A 25,978-nucleotide genomic window follows, 5' to 3' on the forward strand; every position below is an offset into this window, starting at 1 on the left:
TGTAGGACAAAGAGTCTTCCCTTTCCAACCTCAGTGCTGCTCCCAGCTGTCATTGAGAGAGCACGTGTCATTGCGTCATCCGTCTTTCATCAGCATTTTGTTGCTTTTGCAAAATGCCAAAGAGGAAGAGATTCGTGGAGCAGCGAAGGCAAGGGCTAGAGAAGGCTCGAGAAGAAAAGAAAAGAAGAAGAGAGACAACACCACCCTCTATAGAAGAAGATGTGGTTGTAACGGGGTCGAGTTCGCAGGCCGCGTCACCGCATGCCACCCCCTCGCCCAGCTGCTCACCACGTGGTCCCTCGCCCAAGAAGACAAGCGCAGAGAAAAGGAAGAAGTTTGCACACATTGAAAGTAAGGATCCTACAGACACAATGTATATATATACGTCAAGAAAAACCGACTGCAGGAACTGGCTGGGAATATTGTGTGTAGTGTGTGTTTTACGGACACTATTGTATGTGTTTTTACTAAGCATCAGCTTGATACAGATGTAAAAAATGCATTGTACGAACTGTGCAACTGTTGCTATGGACACAAAGGGTGACAGCAACACAGAAAAGACTGGAATACATAGACTAACAGTAATGGTGGTATATGCTTTGATGTTACTTGGCTGGTGGTACAGAGGTGTAGAGAAGATCGCTACGTACATGGGTTTGAACAAATGTGCTAAAGAAACACATGGGAGATATAAGAAATTTGTAATAGAAAAAGCAATTGGACATACTCAAAAGGTGTTGGAAGACACTAGAACAAAAAATATTGACTACTATGCCAGTGAACTAGGAAGATACCCAGACAGTGACGGTGTTTTGGACATTGACGTGACTTATGATGGCACCTGGTACTCACATGGGCACAAGTCATTGCTGGGTGCGGGTGCCGTCATTGATGCCAACACCGGTCACGTACTAGATTATGAAACAATGTCTAAGTATTGTGAATTGTGTTCATATAAAAAGAAACCCCTAAGCGAAGAGAAATATGAAGAGTGGTATGCAGGACACGTCAGCGAGTGCCACATCAATTATGAAGGCTCCTCGGGTGGGATGGAAGCTGCTGCTGCAGTAATTCTGTGGGGGCGCTCGCTCTCACACAACATGAGGTACACCACATTCATCTCTGATGGTGACAGCAGTGCATTCCTGGCAGTGAACAAAATGCACAACAATGTTGGACCATATGGAAAAGATCATCCAGTAACCAAAGAGGAATGCATAAACCATGTTTCCAAGCGCCTCGGGACTGCCCTCCGGAAGTTGTGCAAGATGACAGCAACTGAAATTCTTCCAGATGGGAGTAAAAGAAGAAAGGAGTTTGGGAGGCAGAAACAGACTGACAGACAACGTCATCACACGTCTGCCATTTTGGAATGTCTGTGAGGCGGAAGAACACCACAGTGCAAGAGATGAGGCATGGCATCATGTCACCATTCTATCATTGCTCATCAACCGATGACAACACATCAATTGTGCCCAGCCACAAAGGACTCCTGGTGCTTTTACAACAAAGCAATAGCAAATAATGAAGAACCGAAGAGCCACAAGAACATGAAGATTAGATTCGAGCTTGATGAGGATGAGCTGGTGCAAGAGAAGGCTGTCTATGATCAGTTGACAGATGATGAGATGATGATAAAATGTTTGCGTGGCAAAACACAGAATCCAAACGAGTCCCTCCACTCACGTACGAGTATATGGAGAATTTGCCCCAAACATAAGAATGCCAATAAACCCATGCTAGACTTCGCAATTGCACAAGCAACTGCAAATTACAATTAGGGTTATGAGGCAAGTTGCCTGGATTCACTTCTTTGAGTAGAACACACCACATTGATGAGCAAATACTTGAAGAATCAATATGCCAAGATGAATGTGAAACCAAGATTGAGGATGAGAAACAAGAAACTCCAGAAAGATCTCGTGTACGCTGCAGGCAGGTCCTGATGCGTCTTCAGGGGCGTTTTTCTCGAAACGCAAGTGTTTGCCACTCACTGTGCTTTAATTTCCATCTACTTTTTTATTTATCATCCGATTTTCTTAATTTTTGTCTTGTTTTCTTTGTCTTGAATTCCTTTATAAACACATGTTAGTATTTTTTTTATTACTTTTTTTATTTATTATTAATTTTATTAACAACTTGCAACTGAGATAAAAAACTGACCGCATATTCACTGTGGGTTAAAAGGGTTACATATGCAAAAAATTTAAAAAAGTGGATAGTAAATGATGTAGACAATTTAATAAGCTATAAATTCCTAGTTTTAAAATTATCCTATCTCTTAAACTGTTTGAGCCTATTTAATTAAGATGATGACATGTTATTTCTAGGGTTTTTAATTTTTTTCTTTTTTCTTTTCACAGATATCGAGCTGAAACTGCGGCATAATCATATCAATATTAAGATTTACATACAATAAAATTTTCATATTGATACAACTATTTTTCCTACCTCAACCCAAATCCACTTCGCTGCACCTGAATGTTTCTTGTACACACAACTTGGCCAGTCAGTGAATTCCACTGGCTGATAGTCTGTCAGCAAAGTTATATTTCCTCACTATTTTTTGTATAATTTCTTACTGTGACAGCTTAACTCAACAGCATCAATAAAACTTCGCATAGGAACTGTGCCGCTGCAAAGGCAATGGCTCCAATCTTCAGTGTCCTCCTAGTGTTGGTTGCTGTGGCACCAAAAATTTCATATCAATCTTTTCTTTTCCTTCTACACATTTGTCCGTCATGATCATGTTACCTTGTTTTCCTCTCTAGTGCTGGGAGCTTCAGTTTGTCAATGTTTGTAAAGTGTGGTGCTTTGTCTGGGACCCTGTGTGGGACTGCTGGCCTGGTATGTACATAGACAGACACACAAATGGAAATAATTTAAGTAGACATAGCTTTAAAATATTCACAATTTAAAAACTACAAAAACAACTTATGGTAAGAATGGTAAGAAAGGCAAGTAACTGAAAAATTAGAAGCATTTCACCAGCCCAGTCCTCATCTTCTTGTGTTCTCCTCTTAGTCACTATCTACAACTCACACCAGTCTGTGTCCGCACACAGAGAGAGAGAGAGAGAGAGAGAGAGAGAGGAGAGAGAGAGAGAGAGAGAGAGAGAGAGAGAGAGAGAGAGAGAGAGAGAGAGAGAGAGAGAGAGAGAGAGAGAGAGAGAGGAGAGAGAGGTGAGAGAGAGAGATGAGAGAGAGAGAGAGAGAGAGAGAGAGAGAGAGAGAGAGAGAGAGGGGGGTTGGGTGAATTTAAGTGGCCACACTAGCAGTGATTTCAGGCAGGAGTTGCCATGGCAACAGGCTTCCAGCCACCACTCCATCACCTTCCCAGCAACTCCCCACCCATCACCCAATTTACTAGACACTAAATTCAATATCATGATTGACAAGTTCATCACCAACACTCATCACAGTGCTCATGAAATTAGATGAGGGCATCAAGTCAGTATGAGATGAGAAAGGAAACTATGATATCATAATGATGTATTGTCAAATTATTATGTGAGATACAATAGAGGCATGGTGTTGCTATTAAAGGAGGCAAGGAGCAAGTAACCTAGCAAAGCACCATCACCACTGTGGTGAACCAGAGCCACTTTCACCATGCATATGAAGTGTTAAAGAAAATGTTATGAAGAATCTTGTGGTTTGTTTATGTGGCAATTTTTTAAAATCTGCTTATACCTTTGTGTTTGGGAGACTTTTATTTATGGGATGAGAGTTTATTTTAGCATTCATACAAGCTGCTGAGTATGGCAGCCATAACTAAAATGTTATAAACATTTCAAAGCAGTGTTTAGACTCACAATTTCTTTCTATCAAACTTTTACTTTACGAGTATATCCAAGTTGTGCAATTACTGAATATAGCAGTACCAACCAAAATGCACTATCTAGTTTCTGAGGTGCAATACAGCAGATAGTATAGAAACACCTTGGTGATGTCACTCACTCCAATCTGACAAACTTGTACAAGAAAAGTAAACTGTTGACTCTCCTCATTTTCTTGCCTTTCGACCCACAGGGAAGCCATCTCCTGGCTGCTACCAGTGCAGCACTGGTTGTAACATATAAAGTTTCTTGCTCTCAGTGTGGATGCGGCCTTACTTACAACTCACACCAATCCTATTTACAGTCCTACTTACAGCTCATGCCAATCTTCTACTTACAGTTCATGGCGTGGAAAGAGGACGAGGCTTCTGGGATGTGGTAGGATGTGGGGATGCGCGCCTTGGGGGCCGACACTCCAACCTTGCACAGCATTCGCCACGCCTCATACACGTTGTCTGGCCATGGCATGGTGGGGAGTAGTGGTTAGGTTAGGCTTGGGATGAAGGGAGGGAAGGAGAGTAAAATAGGAAGAGAGAGGAAGGCTGGGATAAGACAGAAATACACAGTAAAATAGGAAGAGAGAGGAAGGCTGGGATAAAACAGAAATACACACACAAAAAACCTCACCAGCATTTCATTCCCAGTCAGTCACCAAGTAAACACACAAGTAATAATTAGCCAAATGAGACAGACCAGACAAGCAGCTGATCCAATCACAATACATCACCACAAACAAACATCTCACCAGCATTTCACAATTTCATTACATCACCAGAACATTAAAAATAAAATTAAAATTAAAATTAAAAATTAAAATTAAAATTAAATAAATTTAATTAATTAACAAATAAATAAAAATAAATAAATAAAAAATATAAAAATATAATAAACAAAAAGTTAGCATGAAAACTGCAGTAGAAAACAGCAAGAGAGGCTAAAGACAGTCAGAGAAAAACTGATAAGATAAAAATGCTTCCGATTCATCCATTCCCAGTCAATCTCCTGGTGAACAAACACACACAATAACTGCAACAGAGAGAGAGAGAGAGAGAGAGAGAGAGAGAGAGAGAGAGAGAGAGAGAGAGAGAGAGAGAGAGAGAGAGAGAGAGAGAGAGAGAGAGAGAGAGAGAGAGAGAGAGAGAGAGAGAGACAGTGGAGAGGAGTTAGCAAGATAATATGCTTTGATTCCAGCCATTCCCAGTCAGCCTACACATGCATGCACACACCAACAAAACCTGCTAGAGAGAGAGGCTGAAGACAGTCAGAGAGACATTTGATAAGACAAAATATTATTCCATCCATTCCCAGTACAATCTTCAGGTTAACAAGTACACACAAACCAACAAAAACTGAGACAATCTTCAGGTTAACAAACACACAAACCAACAAAAACTGTGACAAAGAGACATTCTGAAGGAAGACACCAACAAAAGCTGCAGGAAAGAGAGATTCTGAAGACAATCGGTTATAGGAGAGGAGCTGGTAAGATGAAATGCTTCGATTCCATCCCTTCCCAGTCAGTCTCCAGGTAAACACAAACACACACACACACACACACACACACACACACACACACACACACACACACACACACACACACACACACACACCAGCATTCCTCTCGGCTCCCTTCACCACCACTGGCCGCCTGCCATCCATGCGACACGACTTCATGACAATCTGCACATCAAGGACCTGCATCATCTGCGCCACCTCCGGCATCTCCATTGTGCTCCCCGGCAGCAAGTCAAACATCAGCACCAGCGGGAGGGACCCCTGTAGGTGGGAAAGGCTGACATGATCAATGCTTCTCAAACTAGGGGGGTAAAAGTTATCTATTGTGGGGTAATATAACATGTTGGGTGGGTACTGGAGGGGCGACAAAAGGGTGAAGAAATCTGAAAATCAAGAAAAACAATGTGGTACCTCACAAAGATTAAAAGTGCTCCCTAAAATGAGGATACAGTTATCTATTGAGTATAATACAACACTTTCTGCTTGGTAATAGATGACAGAAGAGTGGAGAATTCTGAATATCATTGTGGTACCTGCCAGCAGGATTAAAGTTATCTTAGTATGTAAAGTTATAAACCTATTATAATTAAGTAGCAAACCTAGTATAATTAAGGAATAAAGTTAAAACTGAATAATTAACAAAAAAAAAACTTCTATACAGTCTTGAAAGAGAAAAAAAAATATATTTATGTGTGACAAGACAAAGGGTATTTTCATAAGTACACTTCAAGGCACACTCAAGTCACACACACAGCAAGCCTCACCACCACAGTCACACACACACAGCAAGCCTCACCACCACAGTCACACACACACAGCAAGCCTCACCACCACAGTCACACACACACAGCAAGCCTCACCACCACAGTCACACACACACAGCAAGCCTCACCACCACAGTCACACACACAGCAAGCCTCACCACCACAGTCACACACACAGCAAGCCTCACCACCACAGTCACATACACACAGCAAGCCTCACCACCACAGTCACACACACACACAGCAAGCCTCACCACCACAGTCACACACACAGCAAGCCTCACCACCACAGTCACACACACAGCAAGCCTCACCACCACCACCACCACCACCACCACCACCACCACCACCACCCACACACACACACACACACACACCTCACCACGTGTCCAGCTGGAGTCAGTGCTGCAAACATCAATAATGATATGGATGGCAAGCTTAATGTGGCATGTTTCATTGGCTAACAAGCTGGAAAAGGTTAGAAACCAGCGACACAGAAGACAGCTTGACCTTCCTGAGATTAAATACAACAGTTGAAAGACTTTGGGAACCAGTGACACAGAAGACAGCTCGACCTCCAGGAGATTAAATACAACAGCTGAGAAAGTTTGTGAGCCACACAGAAGACAGCTCAACTGCCATGACATTACTACAACAGCTGAAAAAGTCTGTGAACCACTCAGAAGACAGCTTGACCTCCTTGAGATTAAACAACAGGCTTAACCCATTCCCTGTGATGTGCTATAATTCTCATCACTAAAGACAACACAAGAAATCTTTATAAACTTCAACAAAGAAAGGGATTAAAAAGAATAGCTTTTGCAACCGATAGTCAGTACAATGTCTGGAGGTGGCAGTAGAACAAGTGGTTAGTGATGAAGGAAGGAAGTGTCAAACAGCACTGAAAGGCTTTAACGGCACTATACTCAAGCAAAGGTGATGACTAGGTGGCTTTTTTATTGGTTCTATATCTTTTTATAATGAAAGACAGGCATAGGGCAACAAATAGGATGTGTATATATATATATATATATATATATATATATATATATATATATATATATATATATTGCCCAGAGATGCCAGTCCCAAATAGAAACAGCCAAATGGATGTAGTGTGGAGAGAAGTATCACAGAGAACACATCAGTACCTCCATAACAGAAAGACCACACGTGATATAACATGTGATAGAGGCATTTTAGTGGCTTAGTGGACACAAGGGTGACAAGCAAAATCCACAGGGTCAGCAATCAGGATAGCACAAGAAATAATGGATTCAGGCTTAACAGTTAGATCTAGAGAAATAGGAAGGAAATGGTTGTCAAATAGAATGGTGGACAAGTGGAATATAATACTCAATAATCAGGTTGTTATAATGCTGAGTCATTGGGGAACTTTAAGTGATTAGATAAATTTATGGATAAGAATGACAGGTGGAAACAGGCAGGTGTGTTTTATATATGGACTGCCACGTGTTGGGCTGATGGCTTCCTGCACCAACCCTTGAGTTCCGGTGTTGTTATCCTTGTGATAACTTTATATTGCATTGTAGTTATTGTAGCTGTATGTTGTTATTGTAGTTATTGTACCTTTATGTTTTGTTATTGTAGTTATTGTACCTTTATGTTAAGTTACTGCAGTAACTTACTGTAGCTATGAAATTTATTACTTAGTCATTATTGTATTATGCAAGGCAATATAATTTGACATTTATTTTATTTATCTTATCAGTGAAGCAGTCTTTTATTTAATCATCTATGCTCTGCTGCTGCCACACACACAATGCACCCTACCCTTATCACCACCACCACCACCACCACCACCACAAGCCCCACACACACACACACGCACACAGTGGAAGGGGAGTTTGATGCTGGAAGGGATAAGTTGGTGAGGAATATACCAAGTGCAGTCCCAATCAGTTATGCGGAAATACTTAAGATGATGGAAGAACAATGTAAATAAAGCAACTGGTCCAGATGGAGTATCAAACTGGATACTGAAGGAATGTAGAGAACAAGTGGCTGATAAAATTCAGTCTAGTGGTGACATAACTATCACAGGGAAGAGTACCATAAGATTGGAAGAGAGCAAATATTACACCAATATTCAAAGGAGGAAATAAGGAAAACCCACTAAATTATAGACCAGTGTCCTTGACTAGTGTTGTAGGAAAACTATGCAAAAGAACAATAAAGGAAAGATGGATGGAACACTTCGAAATAGATAAAATTTTGGTAAATTGTCAATTTGGATTTAGGAGGGGAAGATCATGCTCCACGAACTAATTATCCTTTTATTCAAGGGTAATCAATATTGTGCAGGAGAGAGATGGATGGGTGGATGGTGCCTACTTAGACTTGAAATGTTTGACCAAGTACCACACCAAAAATTGTTATGGAGGATAAAAATTATGGAAAAAGTGTTTGACCAAGTACCACACCAAAAATTGCTATGGAAGATAAAAATCATGGAAAAACTGGAGGAAGACTGCTGGAGTGGATGGAAGATTATCTGGATGATAGACAGATGAAAACAATAATACAAGACCAGAATTCATCTTGGATGAAAGTAACTAGTGGTGTCTCACAGTGGTTAGTGTTGGAACCGATGATGTTTGTAATATATGTGAAAAACAAATGAAAAAAATAGAGTTACATGAACTTACTTGCATATGATGCTAAGCTGATGAGAAGGACAGGAAATGTAAATGACTGTATGGTACTGCAAGATGATTTGAATAAGATAAATAGATGGAGTAAATCTTGGCAAATGGAATTCAATTTGAGTGAAGTAATGGATTTGGTAAGAGTAAGAAAAGAATACAGTATCATTATGGTGTGAAGTTACAGAATTCAAAAGAAAAAGTGGATTTGGGAGTAACAGTTACTGAAAATTTGACTGGCCAGACACATTGATAAAATTACTGGCAGACGGTGAATTTGTTAAAAAGAATAAGAATGGCAGTTTGTTAAAAAGAATAAGAATGGCAGACGATGAATTTGTTAAAAAGAATAAGAATGGCATTCTCATGTTTAGATGAAGGAATGATAAAAAAGTTGCTGATTTCCATGATAAGACCAAGATTGGAATATGCAGCAGTGATGTGGTTTCCTCATATAAAGAAGAATATTATAAAATTAGAGAGAGTACAAAGAGCAGTCACTAAGATGGTTCCAGAGTTAAGTTGACCTATGAAGAGAGATTAAGAATATTGGTAATTCCTACCCTTGAAAATAGGAAAGAGAAAGGGGATTTAATAAACATCTATAGAATGATAAATGGTATGGAAAATGTGGACAAAGAATGTTTTATAAATTTAGACACACACAGAGTACAAGGGGACACAGTGAGTTGAATAAAGTTAACTGTAGAAGCAACATCAAAAAGTATAGTTTTCCCCACAGAAGTGTGAACAAATGGAACGAACTCGGTGAAGATGATGTCAGTGCCATAACTGTCCATGCTTTTAAGACCAAACTGGATAGATATAGAGACAGGATACTATGAGATTACTCCACTACCGTAAACCACAACTCGGTAAATACACACACACCAGCACCCTCACCACCACCAGAAGAAGAGTAACATCCACCACATCATCACGTAAAGGCAGCACATATTCTAACACAGCATGAGGAAGGAGACACCACTCACTATAATGTTCTGTCTTGCCAGGTACACATTCTCCAAGGCTCCTGATATAGTGACAGTCGACTTCTTGAGAGGAGAGAGGGTCGGGTCATTCCAGTCAGGGAAACTTATCCTGCAGGAACAAAACCACCACCAGTTAGTGCAGCAAGTAACAGATCTGCAAGTGACACGTGTTGATGAATGAATGACGGATGAAATGACAATGGCAGATAAATGGAATGGTGGTACAGGGGGACACAACTAGGGTGACTAAAACAATCCTCAGGCTCAGTTATCAGGAAAGGACAGGAAATAATGTGTTCAAGCTTAGTAAACTTAGATTTAAAAGTGAAAGGAAAAAATTGCCTTTCAAATAGTAGTGGTGGATAAGTGGAATGGACTCGGTGGTCAGATTGTTAACGCTCAGTTATTTGAGAGCTTTTAAAAGATCAGACAGGTTTATGGATGGGGATGATGGGTGGAAACAGGTAGACAGGTTTCATACAGGGAGTGCCACATGTAGGTCTGATGGTTTCCTGCAGCTTCCCTTATCTTCTTATGCTCTTATATTAAAGTTATTGAGGGTCTGAGAGATGTTAAGAACAAATTAAAATGAGGAAAAGTAGAAAGAAAGGAAGAAATTAAAAATAGGAAGAAATGAAAAGAAAAGTAGAAAGAAATGAAAGGAAAAACAGTAGTAAGAAAAAAAAAGGAACAAAAGTAGGAAGAAATGAAAGAATATATGAGGAAATGAAAGTAGGAAGAATGGTAGAAAGAAATGAAGGAATGGTAGGAGGAAATGAAAGGAAGGTAGGAGGTAGAAAAAATCCAGGAATGAAGGAATACATTTTCAAGTTATCAGTGAGGTGGTACAAATTCAGAAGGCTGGTATCTGAAAGTAAATACAAGATAACACTGACGGTTTACAAGGTACAGTAAAACATCACTAAGGCTCACTCATCTAGGGGAAGGCCGACCCAAATTGACTGAAAATCTGACTTATCCAAACCCAGCACTATCTGAATTCCTGAAGCCCAAGGTGTGTGGTGAGCAAATCTCCCTGCAGCACTGTCACCCCTTCACGTCTCTCCTGCATGCACCATTCATAATTTGTCAAGGTCTATCCTCTTCCCTTGAAAGTACTCCACTTAGCCAAAACTTGAAGGGACCCAGATTCATCAAGGTTTTCATTTTGTGTCTTCCTCACTCTCTCTAGCTGCATCCCCTTCCCTTTCCTTAACAGTACCCTACTTACCCAATACCAGACTCGAAGGGGTTCATACAGCTCCTTCCCCTTCCCTTAAGAGTCCCCCACTTAGCCAGCACAAGGTGATGGGGTCCCAACAGATTAGTTGAGGTTTTCATGGTGTTTTTCTCACTGTACAGCTCCTCCCCTTTCCCTTAACAATAGCCCTACTCAATGACCTGAAGGGGTTTACATAGCTCCTTTCCTTTCCCTTAATTCCCCACTTAGCCAATACAAGACTTCAAGAGGTCCAAACTGATTGGTCATGGTTTTCATACTCTCTTCCTCAACTCTATCCAACTACTCTCTCTCTCTCTCTCTCTCTCTCTCTCTCTCTCTCTCTCTCTCTCTCTCTCTCTCTCTCTCTCTCTCTCTCTCTCTCTCTCTCTCTCTCAAAAAAAAAAGTTATATGTAGGAACCAGTCAAGGTAACAAAATTTGAGAGGAAAAAAAGGCCCACTGACGTGCTGGTCCCCAAACAGTCATAGAAAATTAAAGGATGTCTTGAAACCTCCCTCTTGAAAAGAGTTCTCAAGTCATAGAAAGGAGGAAATACAGAAGCAGTGAGGGAGTTCTAGAGTTTACTAGAGAAAGGGATGAATGACTGAGAATGCATGTTATCTCTTGCATTAGAGAGGTGGACAGAATAGGAATGAGTGATAAAGAAGAAAGTCTTGTGCAGCGAGGCCATGGGAGGATGGGGGGCGCATGCAGTTAGCATGAAATTAGCAGAAGATAGCAAGAGATGCAACACTGCAGCAATGAGAAAGAGGCTGAAGACTTGAAGGGCTCCAACTTTGCAATGCTTTACTGCAGTACCAAGGTGAACATAGACTTACTTGGTGGAGGTGCGATGCATGATGCGCTTGATGTTGTCATTGTTGCGTCCCAGGATGAAGGAGTGGTGCTGTGGGGACACCTCCACAGCCATCTGGATTGGAACCTGTGCCTGCAACAATGAAAGGCAGGTGAATGATGGAACACAGGTACAACAAATTAGAGGAGGAAGATTGGAAGAGGAGGAAAGAAGGTGGGACAAGAAGGAAAATGTTGATTAAAGAAATGGAGAAAGAAAGGTAGATGGATGATGGAGGAGGAACACGGGTATGTGAAATGGTATGAAAGAGGAAGGAAGATCAGAGATTGAGATTGAAAAATTAAATGAAAGGAAAAGCAAGACTGGAAGAGGAAAGAAGAGACTGAAGAAATTAAATGAAGGGAGAAAGATGGAGGAGGAGGGATGAAGGGAAGAAGGCCAAGATGAAGAAAGAAGACTGACTGAAGCAATTAAATGGAGGAAAAAAGGTAGATGAAAGAAATGAAGAAAGAGAGAAAAGGGAAAAAATCAGAGGAAGAAAGCAAGCCTGAGAAAAAAAATAAAAGGAAGAATGGAAGGAAGAAATAAGAGAAGGAAGAAAGGTAAAAAGAAATTAAAAAGAAAAGTAGAAAGAAATTAAATTAGGTTAGGTTACGTCAGGTCAGGTCAGGTTCACCCAGTCAAAGTATGCAACACTGATGACCAGGGTGTTGCAGCAGATTAGGTTAGGTTCACTCAAGGCAACACTCATGGCCAGGGTGTTAGGTTAGGTTGGGATGGGATGGGATGGGATGGGATGGGATGGGATGGGATGGGACAGGTTAGGCTAGGCTCACACAACACAACACTCATGGCCAAGACACTGCAGTACATTTAGTTCAGATCAGGTTCGGATAGGCTGGCTTAGGCTCACCCAGACAAGAACTGCAACACAACACAACACTCAGGGATAGGAAGTTGCGGTAGGTTTGGTTAGGCTTACCTGACAAGAATAGTAACACAAGACAGGTAATGTTAGATCAGATCAGGTTAGGTTCACACAACACAGCACAGGGCAACACTCACAGACAGGGTGTTGCAGTAGGCCTGAAGGATGCAGTTTGTGGCCTCCTTCACTCTTGGAGCATCCCACTCGCTGCCACGCACTGTCCCTACCAGTGTCAGGTCCTCCGTTGCCCGCAGCTCAACCTGGTGGTGGTGGTGGTGGTGATGAGCATTATTCTCTACATATTCTATTCTTATTTTGCATTATGTATCATTTTATCATACAATTTTTCTTTTCGTAGTTTTTTTCTTTCTTCTTGATTATTTACTGCTTTATACAGTTGAACCTCGGTTACCAGACTTTTCGAACAACTCGGTTTTCAAAAAAAATTTTAACTCATAATTGCTTCAGTTCCCATACAATAATTCAGTTTTTTAACAGTTACTTGATTTCAAATACTACAAGCATAGCAAAACCTGCCATTTATTACCAATTTATAGTTTTCTATAAATATGGTCTTCATTTTTATATATTTGGAGGAGACACAGAGGGTATGACAGTAATTCAATCTTTGAAATACGTGAAATGTGATCCCAATGAAGAAGTTGAAGAACCATGATGTAAACAAACAAGGTTTGGTGCTCAGGAGTAATCCCTGTGGCTCTCTCTCTATGACCCTCTATGCCATCACCACTGCACAACTGCATTTTCCCAGTAGCTTTTCCCAGCAGCAAGATGTCCAAGTGTTATGATCACCTTAATTTTGGTGGTAAGTAGGCTGCTCCTCTCTGTGTCACTCTGTAAGGCTTCCCTCACCTGATCAGTAACTAGAATGCCTGCATGGGCTAAACAACATCTTTTGATGAGTTCTGTGTCACTACATTGAATACATCCTTTCTAGGTAAAAAAAAAAAAAAAAAACTAAGCTGGAGATGTGGAGCAGCCATCTTAGCAGTGAGTGTGTCAGTCATTATCTGCTTAGACATGGTGAATGGGTGTCTGAGAACAGATTAATCTATTTTACATTGATTCCTATGGGGAAAATTATTTTGGCTTTCAAATATTTTGAATTTCGAACGACATTCAGGAGTGAATTAAGTTTGAAAACCAAAGTTTTTGAACTGTAGTTTGTTTTGTGTTCATGTTGGGGTCTCACTGTCACTGCTATACTCACTATCCCACACACCAAGTATTGTCACTATCACTTACTATTTGATGCTGAGTATGACCACACACACACTTTCTCTCTCACTATCACTCCTACTATAACCATTCCCATATACACCATCACTTGTACTCTCTCTCTCTCTCTCTCTCTCTCTCTCTCTCTCTCTCATAAGACCATTCCTACACACACACACACCTCACTATCACTTACAATTACTATTCCCACCCAAACTTCTCATATGACCATTCCTACACATGCACACCTCACTATCACTCTTACTATTACTATTCCCACCCAAACTCTCCCTTACAACCTTCCCATCACCTAAACACACCCACACACCTCTTATTATTACAATTTCCACCCATTCCCACCCACTCACTCTTACAACCCCCCCCCCCACACACCTGCACATTATAAGCATTCTGCACGTGAAGGACCAGCATGTTGGCGTCCACCACACTGACAAACTGCACACTGGAGGACAGGGTGAAGGTGAAGATAAGAGGAGTGAGGTTACGTATGGCCTGCCGTGCCTCCTCCAATCCGTGCAGGTCCTCCCCACGGCTGTTAATGGACACCTGGTTGCTTTTCTTCACCTCGTTACTCTTGTTGCCGTCGGGGAAGTGGATGCTGACACCTGGATGGAGAGAGAGAGAGAGAGAGAGAGAGAGAGAGAGAGAGAGAGAGAGAGAGAGAGAGAGAGAGAGAGAGAGAGAGAGAGAGAGAGAGAGAGAGAGAGAGAGAGAGAGAGAATGTGGGAAAAGAAAAAGAAGCAAGAAGGTAAGAGAGGAGAGGAGAGGAGAGGAAATAAAAAGAAAGGAAGAGAAAGGAACAAGAGAAAAGTAGTGAACATGAAAATGAGGAAAGAAAAGAAGAAAGGAAGAAGTTTTAAAATCTTGGGAAGAATTACACCAGGATTCAAGTAACACTCTCTCTCTCTCTCTCTCTCTCTCTCTCTCTCTCTCTCTCTCTCTCTCTCTCTCTCTCTCTCTCTCTCTCTCTCTCTCTCTAACACACACACACACACACACACACACACACACACACACACACACACACTCTTTATCTGTTGGTCTATTTGTCTCTCTCCCTTCATACACATTCACATTTGTACCTGTCTGTCTGTCTATCTCTCTCTACACACACACACACACACACACACACACACACACACACACACACACACACTGACCTGTTTTCTTCACCACAGGCTGTATGGTGTTGCCTCCCTTGCCAATGATGTGTGAGTGGTGTGTCCAGGGCACGTCCATCTTCATGGTCACCTTGTTGGGCGGGTCCAGCTCCTGCCGCACCAAGGAGCTGGCTGCACGCACTGCCTCCGCCGACCCCACCACCCGGACATGAGGGTCTGGAATGTGCACATATTTGCTGACTTAGCCCCTTGAAACACAGACTCACAGTGACTTGGCCCCTTGAAACACACACTCACAGTGACTTAGCCCCTTGAAACACACACTCACAGTGACTTAGCCCCTTGAAACACACACTCACAGTGACTTAGCCCCTTGAAACACACTCACAGTGACTTGGCCCCTTGAAACACACTCACAGTGACTTAGCCCCTTGAAACACTCACAGTGACTTAGCCCCTTGAAACACTCACAGTGACTTAGCCCCTTGAAACACACTCACAGTGACTTAGCCCCTTGAAACACTCACAGTGACTTAGCCCCTTGAAACACACACTCACAGTGACTTAGCCCCTTGAAACACACACTCACAGTGACTTAGCCCCTTGAAACACACACTCACAGTGACTTAGTCCCTTGAAACACACTCACAGTGACTTAGTCCCTTGAAACACACTCACAGTGACTTAGTCCCTTGAAACACACTCACAGTGACTTAGTCCCTTGAAACACACTCACAGTGACTTAGTCCCTTGAAACACACTCACAGTGACTTAGTCCCTTGAAACACACTCACAGTGACTTAGCCCCTTGAAGCACACTCACAGTGACAACCTTACAAACAACACGGATTTGTCACTGACTTAGCCCCGTTGAAACACATGGAGACTCAGTGACTGAACAGCACAAGAATGGCAGACAAGAACACTTAACAACACAAGAAGAATGGCAGACAAGAACACTTAACAACACAAGAACACAAGAGCACGTAATGGCACAAGAAGGACACAAGATGAGAAAATAAAGGAGAATCACTGCCTGTGCCAACCCCACCACCTGCACAAGAGGAGAGCTGAAAGGTAGAGACAATGACTTAACCCTTTCACTGTGATACAAAATAATTAACAGCAGCAGAAGTAATGCATGAAGTCTTCAGCAGAAGTAATGCATGAAATCTTCATATACATCTATGAGGATTAAAAAGAATACATTTTGCAATTTCAATCCAGTATAAAGATTGGAGGTGGCTGTAGAACAAGTAAAGATGTTTCAAGAGTGATTAGTAATTAAGGAAGGATATATCAACAGTAGTCAAAGGGTTAACACAAGAAGAAAAGAAACAAACATGCAACAAAGTATGGTAAGAATATAAGAAAAGTAAAGTACTGTAAACCCTCATTGTATCAGATTAATTGGGGGAAGCTGCTTCTGATAAAGGCAAAGCTCTGATGAAAGTGGCAATGAGAATAACAAACAGTAATAAATATAAAACTAATTAACTAACAGAAATTAATATAAAAAAAAAATTGATATAATTATGGCTATTAATAAAACTTTACCATAATTTCTTTGTGAAAAATTAAAACACCATATTTAGGCAAAAATGTACTCATAAGACACACACATGCCTACATATTTATGGCAATCATTAAACTTTCACCCCATTCTTGGCCTGGCCTGACCTATGACTCACCACTTAGGAACTTCCTTTCCTGCCCTGCCCTGCCCTGCCCTGCCCTGCCCTGCCCTGCCATAGGTATGAAAATACAAAACAGTAACCTGATTTCATAAAAAAAAAAAAAAATAAAATAAATAAATAAATAAATAAATAAATAAATAAATAAATAAATAAATAAATAAATAAATAACCTGATTTCATAAAAAAAAAGTCATGCCCTGCCCTGCCATAGGTATGAAAATACAGGACAGTAACTGGATTTCATAAAAAAAAAAAAAAAAAAAAAAAAACGGATTTCATAAAAAAAAAGTCATTAGGCAATGTACAGCAGATGACAAACACCAAATTATGACAAATACCATAATTATGGCAGACAGTGCAACCCTAGTGGGTGCTGTGTGCACTTACCATCAACACCACCACCACCACCCCACCACCACCACCACCACCCACACTCTCCCTCCCTCACTGCTGCCACAGCTAGCCGGACATTCTGCCTCACTTACTGATATTTGTCCAGTAATAAATCATGGGTTGTCCATAAGCCATACATGACCAATAAATGGGAAATCCAATATTAGGGATTTCAATATAATGAGGATTTACTGTATATAAGAAAAGAGAAGAACATGACAAGAAAATGGACAAATTCAAGAATGTAAGGAACTGAAGGAACATAAGAAAAGGGAAAAATATAAAAATAATGGAAACGAAAAAACAAAAAGGGAAAATAAAACAATGAAAACAGGAAAATGAAAGAACAGAAGAACATAAGAAAAATGGAAGACAACCATTTTCTACCACACAAAGAACAAGTAGAACTCAAACTAACATAGAAAAATGGGAAAAGAACACATGAAAATAGACCTTAAGAACATGAAAAGAAAGAACCACATAAAAACAGAACCAAGAGGACATCAGTAACCAGTAACCAGTAACCAGCTTAACTGAATCTGCCACTCTCACTTCAAGAACATCATAAGAACAAGAGAACAATGCCTCCTGATCCCACCACTAGGATGTAAAAGTCTGGAACACGCACACTCAACCACCAACTTAACCCTTTCACTGCTGTACATTCCCTGATAAAGTGTGAAGTTTGAATGAATGAATAAGTAATACTGACTTACCCACTTCACTGCCATACCTCCCCTGATGAAATAGTGAGGTCTGAATGAGTGAATGAATTAATAGATGGATAAATAATAAAGAAAAAGAAAATATGCCTTGACTGTTGTGCTTTCCTTCAGTCTTGGTAAAATAAAATAGTGTGGTGAGAGTTTGAGTATTATAAAGGAATAGGAAAGGAAAGGAAAAGAATGGAAGAAAAATAAATAAAGGGAAAAAAAATAAAGAGCCAATTTTTTTTCATTACAAGCCAATTTTTTCATTACTAATTTACCTATTTTTTTGTACTTAGTGTTTTTTTTTTTTTTCTACAGATACAGTAGTTATTTCATAGATTATACCTTTATTCTCCTAAGCTGATTTCTTTTTGTTACCTTTTTGTTACTTCTTATTTACTGTATGACCGTTTGTTTCTTATTTTACAGGTACATTAGTTATATTTTCCCCCCGAGTATGACTTGACAGTACAGTAGCATCAGTACAGGTGAACCACACACTGCAGGTGCTAACGTAGGCTGGCTCAGACCTACAATGAATAGAACCCCGTCTAACTCAAGGATTCGTGTACTGAAACACTAAAGGAAACTGTGTAATGTAAAACTAAGGGAAACTGTTATGGTTATTATTCACTAATGTATAAGGTAAAGCAAGACCTAAAACAAAATTGAGAGATGAAAAGACAAAGAACTAGGGAGACGAAATATTGGTGATAACTTATTTTTTTCTTTTCTTTTTTTCCTTCTTTAATGCTGCATAATTTTCCTTTTCATCACCGGTAACTTATTTTTTTTATTTCCTCTTTCAATGCTGCATAATTTTCCCTTAATCAACCAACTACTTTCTCACTTTATCTTTTTCTTTTATTTTTTCACACTTTTTTTTTTATTTGCACCTACCTTTTTCTTTTATTTTTCACACTTTTTTTTTATTTGCACCTACTGACAGCTGCACAATCTTCCCTTCAGTCACCAATAAATGATGCTTTTTTTTTCCCCCCAACACTGCATTATTTTTCCTTTAATCATCAATAACTTTCAACACTTCTTTCTTTTCTTTTTTGCACCAACTACTTTCACACTTTCTTTTCCCCCCCTTTTTTTTATTTGCACCCAGTGACAGCAGCACAATTTTCCCTTCAGTCATCAATAACTCATACTTTTTTTTTCCCCCCACACTGCTGTATAACTTTTTAACAACTTTTTTTTGCACTAAGCTCTCTTTTGCAGTCCTTATTTTCGTTTTGCACTTTTTGTTGCCCTTAGCCAATGCTTCTCTTCTGACCTTGCTCACTGCATGCCTCCCCTCCTCCCGCCAATGCTGCACAATACTTCCCTTTTATTCTGTCCACCTCTCTTAAACAAGAGTTAGCCAGTATCCTCAATCATTCATCCCTTTCTCTGGTAAACTCTAGAACTCCCTGCCTGTTTCTGTATTTCCTCTTTCCTTTGCCTTGAACTTCTCAAAGTGGGAGGCTTCAAGGCACTTATCCTCTGTAATCAGACTTTTCTATCCAGCAGTCTTTCATGAACTGCTAAGTTTTTTCTTTTCTTTTTTCATTTTTTTTTTTTCTCTCAATTTTGTTGCCCGTGCCAGTGCCCCTCTTGCTTAAAAAATCAGTTACCAGCAAAAAGGTGATATGGTGCCTGTGTGCGGTGGGAAGGCTGCTGTGGGGTTCCTAAGAATTCCAGACAGCAATGACGGTCACCACAGTGTGCTTGGTTTCACTGCAGCACAGATGTATGTTACTAGAGGAACTTAATACAGTAATGATAGAATGCAAAGTGTGTTACAGCTGATATTATCTTTTCATTCTATTGAGAGAGAGAGAGAGAGAGAGAGAGAGAGAGAGAGAGAGAGAGAGAGAGAGAGGAGAGAGAGAGAGAGAGAGAGAGAGAGAGAGAGAGAGAGAGAGAGAGAGAGAGAGAGAGAGAGAGAGAGAGAAAATAAAAGAACTAGTAGTGAGAAGAATAATGACTGATAATCCATGAAAAGAACCCATGAAAAGATACAAATGTAGTATCAGTAAGTGTATGAGTGGTGAAGATAATGGTGAGGCAGGTGGTGAAGGATGAATTAAACCTTGATAAGATTTGTAACAGTTATGAGATGTAGGATATCTCAGTAGTCAGGCAGGTGATGGGGTATGAATTAAACCTTGGTAAGATTTGTAAATTATGAGATGTAGGATAACTCAGATGGTGAGGCAGGTGGTGGAGGATGAATTAAACCCTGGTAAGATTTATAAGTTATGAGATGTAGGATAACTCAGATGAAAAGTGAAGAAAGCCTTAGGAATGTTTGTATGAACCAAAAAAATTAAGACAAAATGAAAAAAATGCGAAGAAAACTTACAAATTTGACTTAAGAAAAAACATTAATATTTGTACAAGTCAAGAGATGGCAGACATTAAAAAAAAAAAATGAAGAAAGCCTTAGGGATATTTGTACAAGTTGAAAAATTAAAACAGGAAACAAAAATAAACCTTTCCAATATTCGTAAAGGATAAGAGAGAGAACCTTGATAATTGTATGACTTAAGAGATGGACAGCAAGTAAATAGAAAGTGAGAAAAACAAACCTCACATGTATTTGTGTTGGAAAGTAAGTGATGGGTGAAAACAGACACAGGATGAAGAACGCCTTGGCAAAATTTGTGTAATAAAAAAGTTTAGTTGAAAAATGTAAAAGGGAAAAAAGAAAATAGTCAAAACAATATTTGTGCAAGATGATAAAAAAAAAAGGAAAAATTTACAAAACTTCAGCAATATTTACATGAAAAAAAAAAAAATAAATAAAAAAAAATAAAAATAAAAATAAAAATAAAAATAAAAATAAATAAATAAATAAAAATAAATATATACTGCAAAAAAAAAGACAAGAGATGAATAAGAGATGAAAAATTAACAAAACTTTATCAATATTTATACAAGAAGGGATGACAAAGAAAAATGGATATTAAGATAAAAATAAATAAACATTAGCAAAAATAATAGATGCAAGAAAGAAATGAGAGAGTAAGAGCTGAGAAATAAATAACCTCAGCAATATCTATACAAGATTATGTAGGAAAGAAATGATTAGCAAAAATTATAGATGCAAGAAAGAAATGAGAGTAAGAGCTGAGAAATAAATAACCTCAGCAATATCTATGCAAGAAGATTATGTAGGAAAGAAATGAGAGGGTAAGAGATGAGAAATAAATCAAACTACACCAATATTTATACAAGAAGGATGATGCAGGAAAGAAACAAGAGATGAAGAAAAAGAAAGATTAACATAAGATTAACATAACTAGCAATTAAAAAAAAAGATGAGATAAGAAATAAATAAAACCTTAGCAAATAGAAAGATTAACATAACTAGCAATTAAAAAAAAAAAAAAAAAAAACGAAAAATAAACAAAACCTTACCCAATAAAAAGATTACCACAACTAGCAAAATATATAAAAAAAAAAAAGATAATAAATAAAGCCTCAGCAAATATATTTATCTAAGCAGAGACATGACGCAGCAAAGAAATGAATGGAGCAAAAACTACCGACACTTCTCAAAAGATAGAAAGGAATATGAAGACTGACAAAAGATGTAGAAAGGAATATGAAGACTGACAAAAGATGAACACTTGAGGTGCAGATGTAAGAATATTAGAGAATTAAGACGACAGGAAGGGATGTAGAGAACTGTACACTTCTGAGATTTGAAAAAGACATCAATTCTTGGAAAGCTAAACAAAGAGATGTAAGAAAGGACAGGACAGTGAAAATAAAGATGTGAAGGAACAACATGCATGAGAAAAGAAACTAAATAATAAGAGATACATATTTGAGAAGTAAAATATCAACTAAAGAGAGGCAGAACAAACAAGGAAGAAGTGAAATAGAAATTAATAGAAATGGAAAGAGTACAGAAACAGGGAAGATAAGAAAAGAAGGAAAGAAAATAATATAAAAGACCAAGGATATTTATATTTGAGAAAGTAAAATGGAGAACTCAAAAAGAAAACCGATATAGACAAGGAAGAAAAAAGAACTTAAAAAAAAAAAAAAAGAAAATACGGAAGATATGTAGAAAGAAAATGTGAAACAAAGAAAAACAAAAAATGTGAAACAAACAAAAACAAACAAACGGAAATAAGAAAGATAAGTAGGAAGATATGTAAAAAGAAAACAAATAAACGGAAATGAGGAAGAAAATACGGAAGATATGTAGAAAGAAAAGGTGAAACAAAGAAAAACAAAAAATGTGAAACAAACAAAAACAAACAAACGGAAATAAGAAAGATAAGTAGGAAGATATGTAAAAAGAAAACAAATAAACGGAAATGAGGAAAAGTAGAATGTATAATAATACAAAAATGGAAATAAGGAAGTAGAAGTGAAAAAAAAAGGGAAATAAGGATGAGAAGTAGAAAGAAAACGTGAAAAAACGGAAATAAGGAAGAGAAGAAGAAGGAAAACATGAGGGGAAAGAAACAAGAAGAGTTCAAAAAAGCACAAAACATGAATATTGGAGAGAAAAAACATGGAAGAAAAGGAAAGTAAAAAAGAAATAGAAATAAGGGAAGTTAAGTGGGAAAAAAAACATTATGATAAGAAATAAAGGAATGTGAAAAGTACAAAACATGAATACTGCAGAGAAGTAAAATTAGGAAATAAAAAGAGAGAAATGTGTTAGATAAGAACAAATAAGAGGAAAGTGAAGAAGGAAAAAAGAACAAAGAAACAGAAACGTGGTAGATAACAACAAATAAGAGAAAGGAATGTGAAGGAGAAAAAAGACATTTGAAAATCTAAATCAGGAAAAACAAAACAAATGAAGGGAAATAGGGAAAAGAATATATTTTAAGTGAAATAAAAGAAAACACAAATAAGGATAGGAAAGCATAGAGAGAGGACTTGTAAAACATTTAAAATAGAAAAGATAAGAAGGAAGGAAAGATGAGAGAAAAACAAGGGCCTAAAAAAATGTACAATACACAATTATGAATGAAATAACTAAAAGAAATCATGAATATTGGGAAAGAGTAAGGCACAGAGGATGGCACTGGAGAAGGAGGAGGAGGAGGAGGAGTACAAAGGAAAGCCAAAAAAAAGCAACAGACCTTTAGGTCCTTGCAGGGCTGTTTGGTAACTAGTACTAACTAGCTATACTAACTAGCTACAGGGGAGAGAGAAAGGACAGCATAGCAGAAGGCTCCTCCCCACCCACCACTCCCCTCCAGCTTGTGCTGAAAGAGGTGGTGGTGGTTATGATTGATTGAATGATTGATTGACTGAGGAAGGATGGAAGGAAGGAAGAGGAGAAACCTTAAATGATAAGGAAGAGGAAGATGATGATAAAGAAAAGGAAAAGAAAAAGTAAACATATATATAAACAATTTAGGGAAAGGAAGGAAAACAGGAAAGATATGAAGGAAATAAGAATAAACTGGGGGGGGAGAGAGAGAGAGAGAGAGAGAGAGAGAGAGAGAGAGAGAGAGAGAGAGAGAGAGAGAGAGAGAGAGAGAGAGAGAGAGAGAGAGAGACCTTGTGATACTTTTATCTCTGGTCTCCCTCCTCTGTCTCAATATCTCTTTCTTTCAACCCTGGAGAATCTGTGTTTATCTGTCCAGGGGGTGACCTGTACCGCAATGCCTATAAATAACGACCCTTACTGTTTGGGTGACCAGGAGGGGTAAGATGAGGAAGGAGAGAATTAAAGGGACAGCCAAGATAACTAAATGGGAGATGCAAGAAAGGCTTCAGTAGTATGGACACTTAGAGATGAAACGGATTGATAGAAGAATAATGAGTTACATGTGGAAGAAGTGAGCGGGAGAAGATCACAAAGACGAAGTGGTAGACTGTATACGGGACTTCAGAGAGAGAAAGGAGGAGGGAGAGGGAGACAGAGAGAGAAAGGAGGAGGGAGAGGGAGACGGAAATCAAGACGAAGAGGTAGATTGTATACAGGGCTTTAGAGAATGTAGGAAGAGAGAGGGAGATCACCAAGACGATGTGGTTGTGTGTATACGAAACTTTAGAGAGAATGGAAGGCGGGAGAGGGAGGAAGAGTTCACGAAAAGGGAGTGATTGACTGTATACGAGATTTTGGTGTAGACTGTATACGGGACTTTAGAGGGAATGGAAGAAAGGAGAGGGAGAAAGAGATCACGAAAACGAAGTGGTTGACTGTATATGGGACTTCTGAGAGACAAGTATCTAAATTACAACCTGAGCCGTTTAATATTATTGTTACTATTTTCATTAATTTACTACGCAGTGACTAAATAACTTCTTTTTTAATGTCATTATGTGGTCGTTGTAATCGGGTGAAGTTGTTACAGCTGCCACTATTATTATTATTATTATCATCATCATCATCAGACTATGCAATATACATAAACAAACTGACAGTTGTAATTCTTATCACGTGTGTATACCTTAATTATAAAACACTACTACTACTACTACTACTACTAACATACCAACACTACCGCCATCACCACTCACTCACCTTCTTCATCCTCGGGGGTAAATGTATCTCTATATCCCCCGCCCATGCATCCATAGCGAGGGAAGGAGAGAGACGAGGAGACACAAATTAACGTTCTATCAAGACTCCTCCATTCCTTCCTTCCTTACTATCTCTCCACTTTTTCTACACTTCATTTTTTCCATTTTTTTTTTCAGTTTCTTTTACAGGTGGAAGAGTAAGAAGAGGGAGAGGAAAATTAAAGAGGGTTTTGTTCAACTTATTTTCCTTCGCTTTTCTTTTTTTCTTAGTTTTATTTTCACTTTTCTTGTTGTTTGTTATATTCTCACTTTTTTCCTTCCCTTTTCTATTTTTTCAGTGCATTTCTGTATAAACACCGTACATTTGTTTTGAAAGAGAGAGAGAGAGAGAGAGAGAGAGAGAGAGAGAGAGAGAGAGAGAGAGAGAGAGAGAGAGAGAGAGAGAGAGAGATTTTTAACAACTACAATCTCTCTCTCTCTCTCTCTCTCTCTCTCTCTCTCTCTCTCTCTCATGCGAAACAATAAAGAATATAAATGAATAAAAAACACGATAACATTCCAGGACGTGTGTGTGTGTGTGTGTGTGTGTGTGTACCTCAACCTCCCTGTCTGCTGCTCACAACACTGGCACACAATATTACGTCTTACCTAACCTTGCTGTTTATCTCTCACCCCGGTATCTTAAACTCCATTATCATTATCTCTCTCTCTCTCTCTCTCTCTCTCTCTCTCTCTCTCAGACGATAAGAAATACATTATATAAAATCATGCATGTAATCAGCAACGCTTGTACAATATAAGCGAGGTGGGACCAAAGTTCACTGCATTATTACAAAACTTAAGACGGAAAGTAGAAATTCACGCGAGCTTTGGAAAATAGAGATAGAAAAAAGAAAACGGAGGGAGGGAAGGAAGAAAAGGAACAAACACTGAAGGAAAAGAAATAGAAAAGGAAAGAAAATGAGGGAAGAATGGATGGAAGAGAGACCACGGAAAAAAATGAAAGAAAAGGAGATAGACGAAAAGAAATGTAAAGAAGGAAAAAGAAATGGAAAAAAGGGAAAGAAACCAAAGAATATAGAAAGGAAAGAGGAAAATAAAGCCAAAGAAAGCGGAAATAAAAAGGCAAGTACAGAACAAGCCGAAGAAACGATGGAACTGAAAAGAATTACGAAAATCGACAAACAAACCGATATTTTTTTTTCTATAATGCACCTAAACCTAACACATGAAAAGAAACTCGAAAGAAATAAAAATAAAATAAAAAAGTCGGACAGAAATTAAGTGAACATTATTGATACTGAACTTACTATTCACACAACAACAACAACAACAACAACAACAACAACAACAAACAACGTAAAGAAACTCGAAAGAAATAAAAAAAAATAAAAAAGTTGGACAGGAATCAAGTGATTATTGATACTGAACTATTCAAACAACAACAACAACAACAACAACAACACCATCACCTAAGCACACTGAAACACACACCTTATCAGTCACGCCAGAAACAACATCTTATCAACAATATCAAGCAAGACAAGTGACGTACCAA

At 38.8% G+C, this 25,978-nt stretch overlaps 1 protein-coding gene across 6 annotated transcripts in view; it reads right to left on the reverse strand.

Moving 5' to 3' along the window:
- Window positions 1-25,978, reverse strand: part of LOC135092777 (protein bicaudal C homolog 1-B-like) — a 96,924-nt gene that overhangs the window by 37,860 nt on the left and 33,086 nt on the right. For 4 of the 6 annotated variants that reach the window (XM_063991455.1, XM_063991453.1, XM_063991456.1 and 1 more), the window contains 7 exons: window positions 15,162-15,338; window positions 14,374-14,606; window positions 12,879-13,001; window positions 11,836-11,945; window positions 9,776-9,884; window positions 5,449-5,614; window positions 4,177-4,293 (listed from right to left, as the gene is read on the reverse strand). In XM_063991455.1, coding sequence (XP_063847525.1) covers window positions 4,177-4,293; window positions 5,449-5,614; window positions 9,776-9,884; window positions 11,836-11,945; window positions 12,879-13,001; window positions 14,374-14,606; window positions 15,162-15,338 — 1,035 coding nt within the window. Of the gene's footprint in view, window positions 1-4,176; window positions 4,294-5,448; window positions 5,615-9,775; window positions 9,885-11,835; window positions 11,946-12,878; window positions 13,002-14,373; window positions 14,607-15,161; window positions 15,339-24,421; window positions 24,766-25,015; window positions 25,042-25,978 lie in introns of those variants that run through there. The other 2 variants (XM_063991457.1, XM_063991458.1) reach the window with 2 other exon arrangements.

Source organism: Scylla paramamosain, chromosome 41 (assembly GCF_035594125.1).
Source record: "Scylla paramamosain isolate STU-SP2022 chromosome 41, ASM3559412v1, whole genome shotgun sequence".
In the NCBI taxonomy this organism is placed as follows: Eukaryota; Metazoa; Arthropoda; class Malacostraca; order Decapoda; family Portunidae; genus Scylla; species Scylla paramamosain.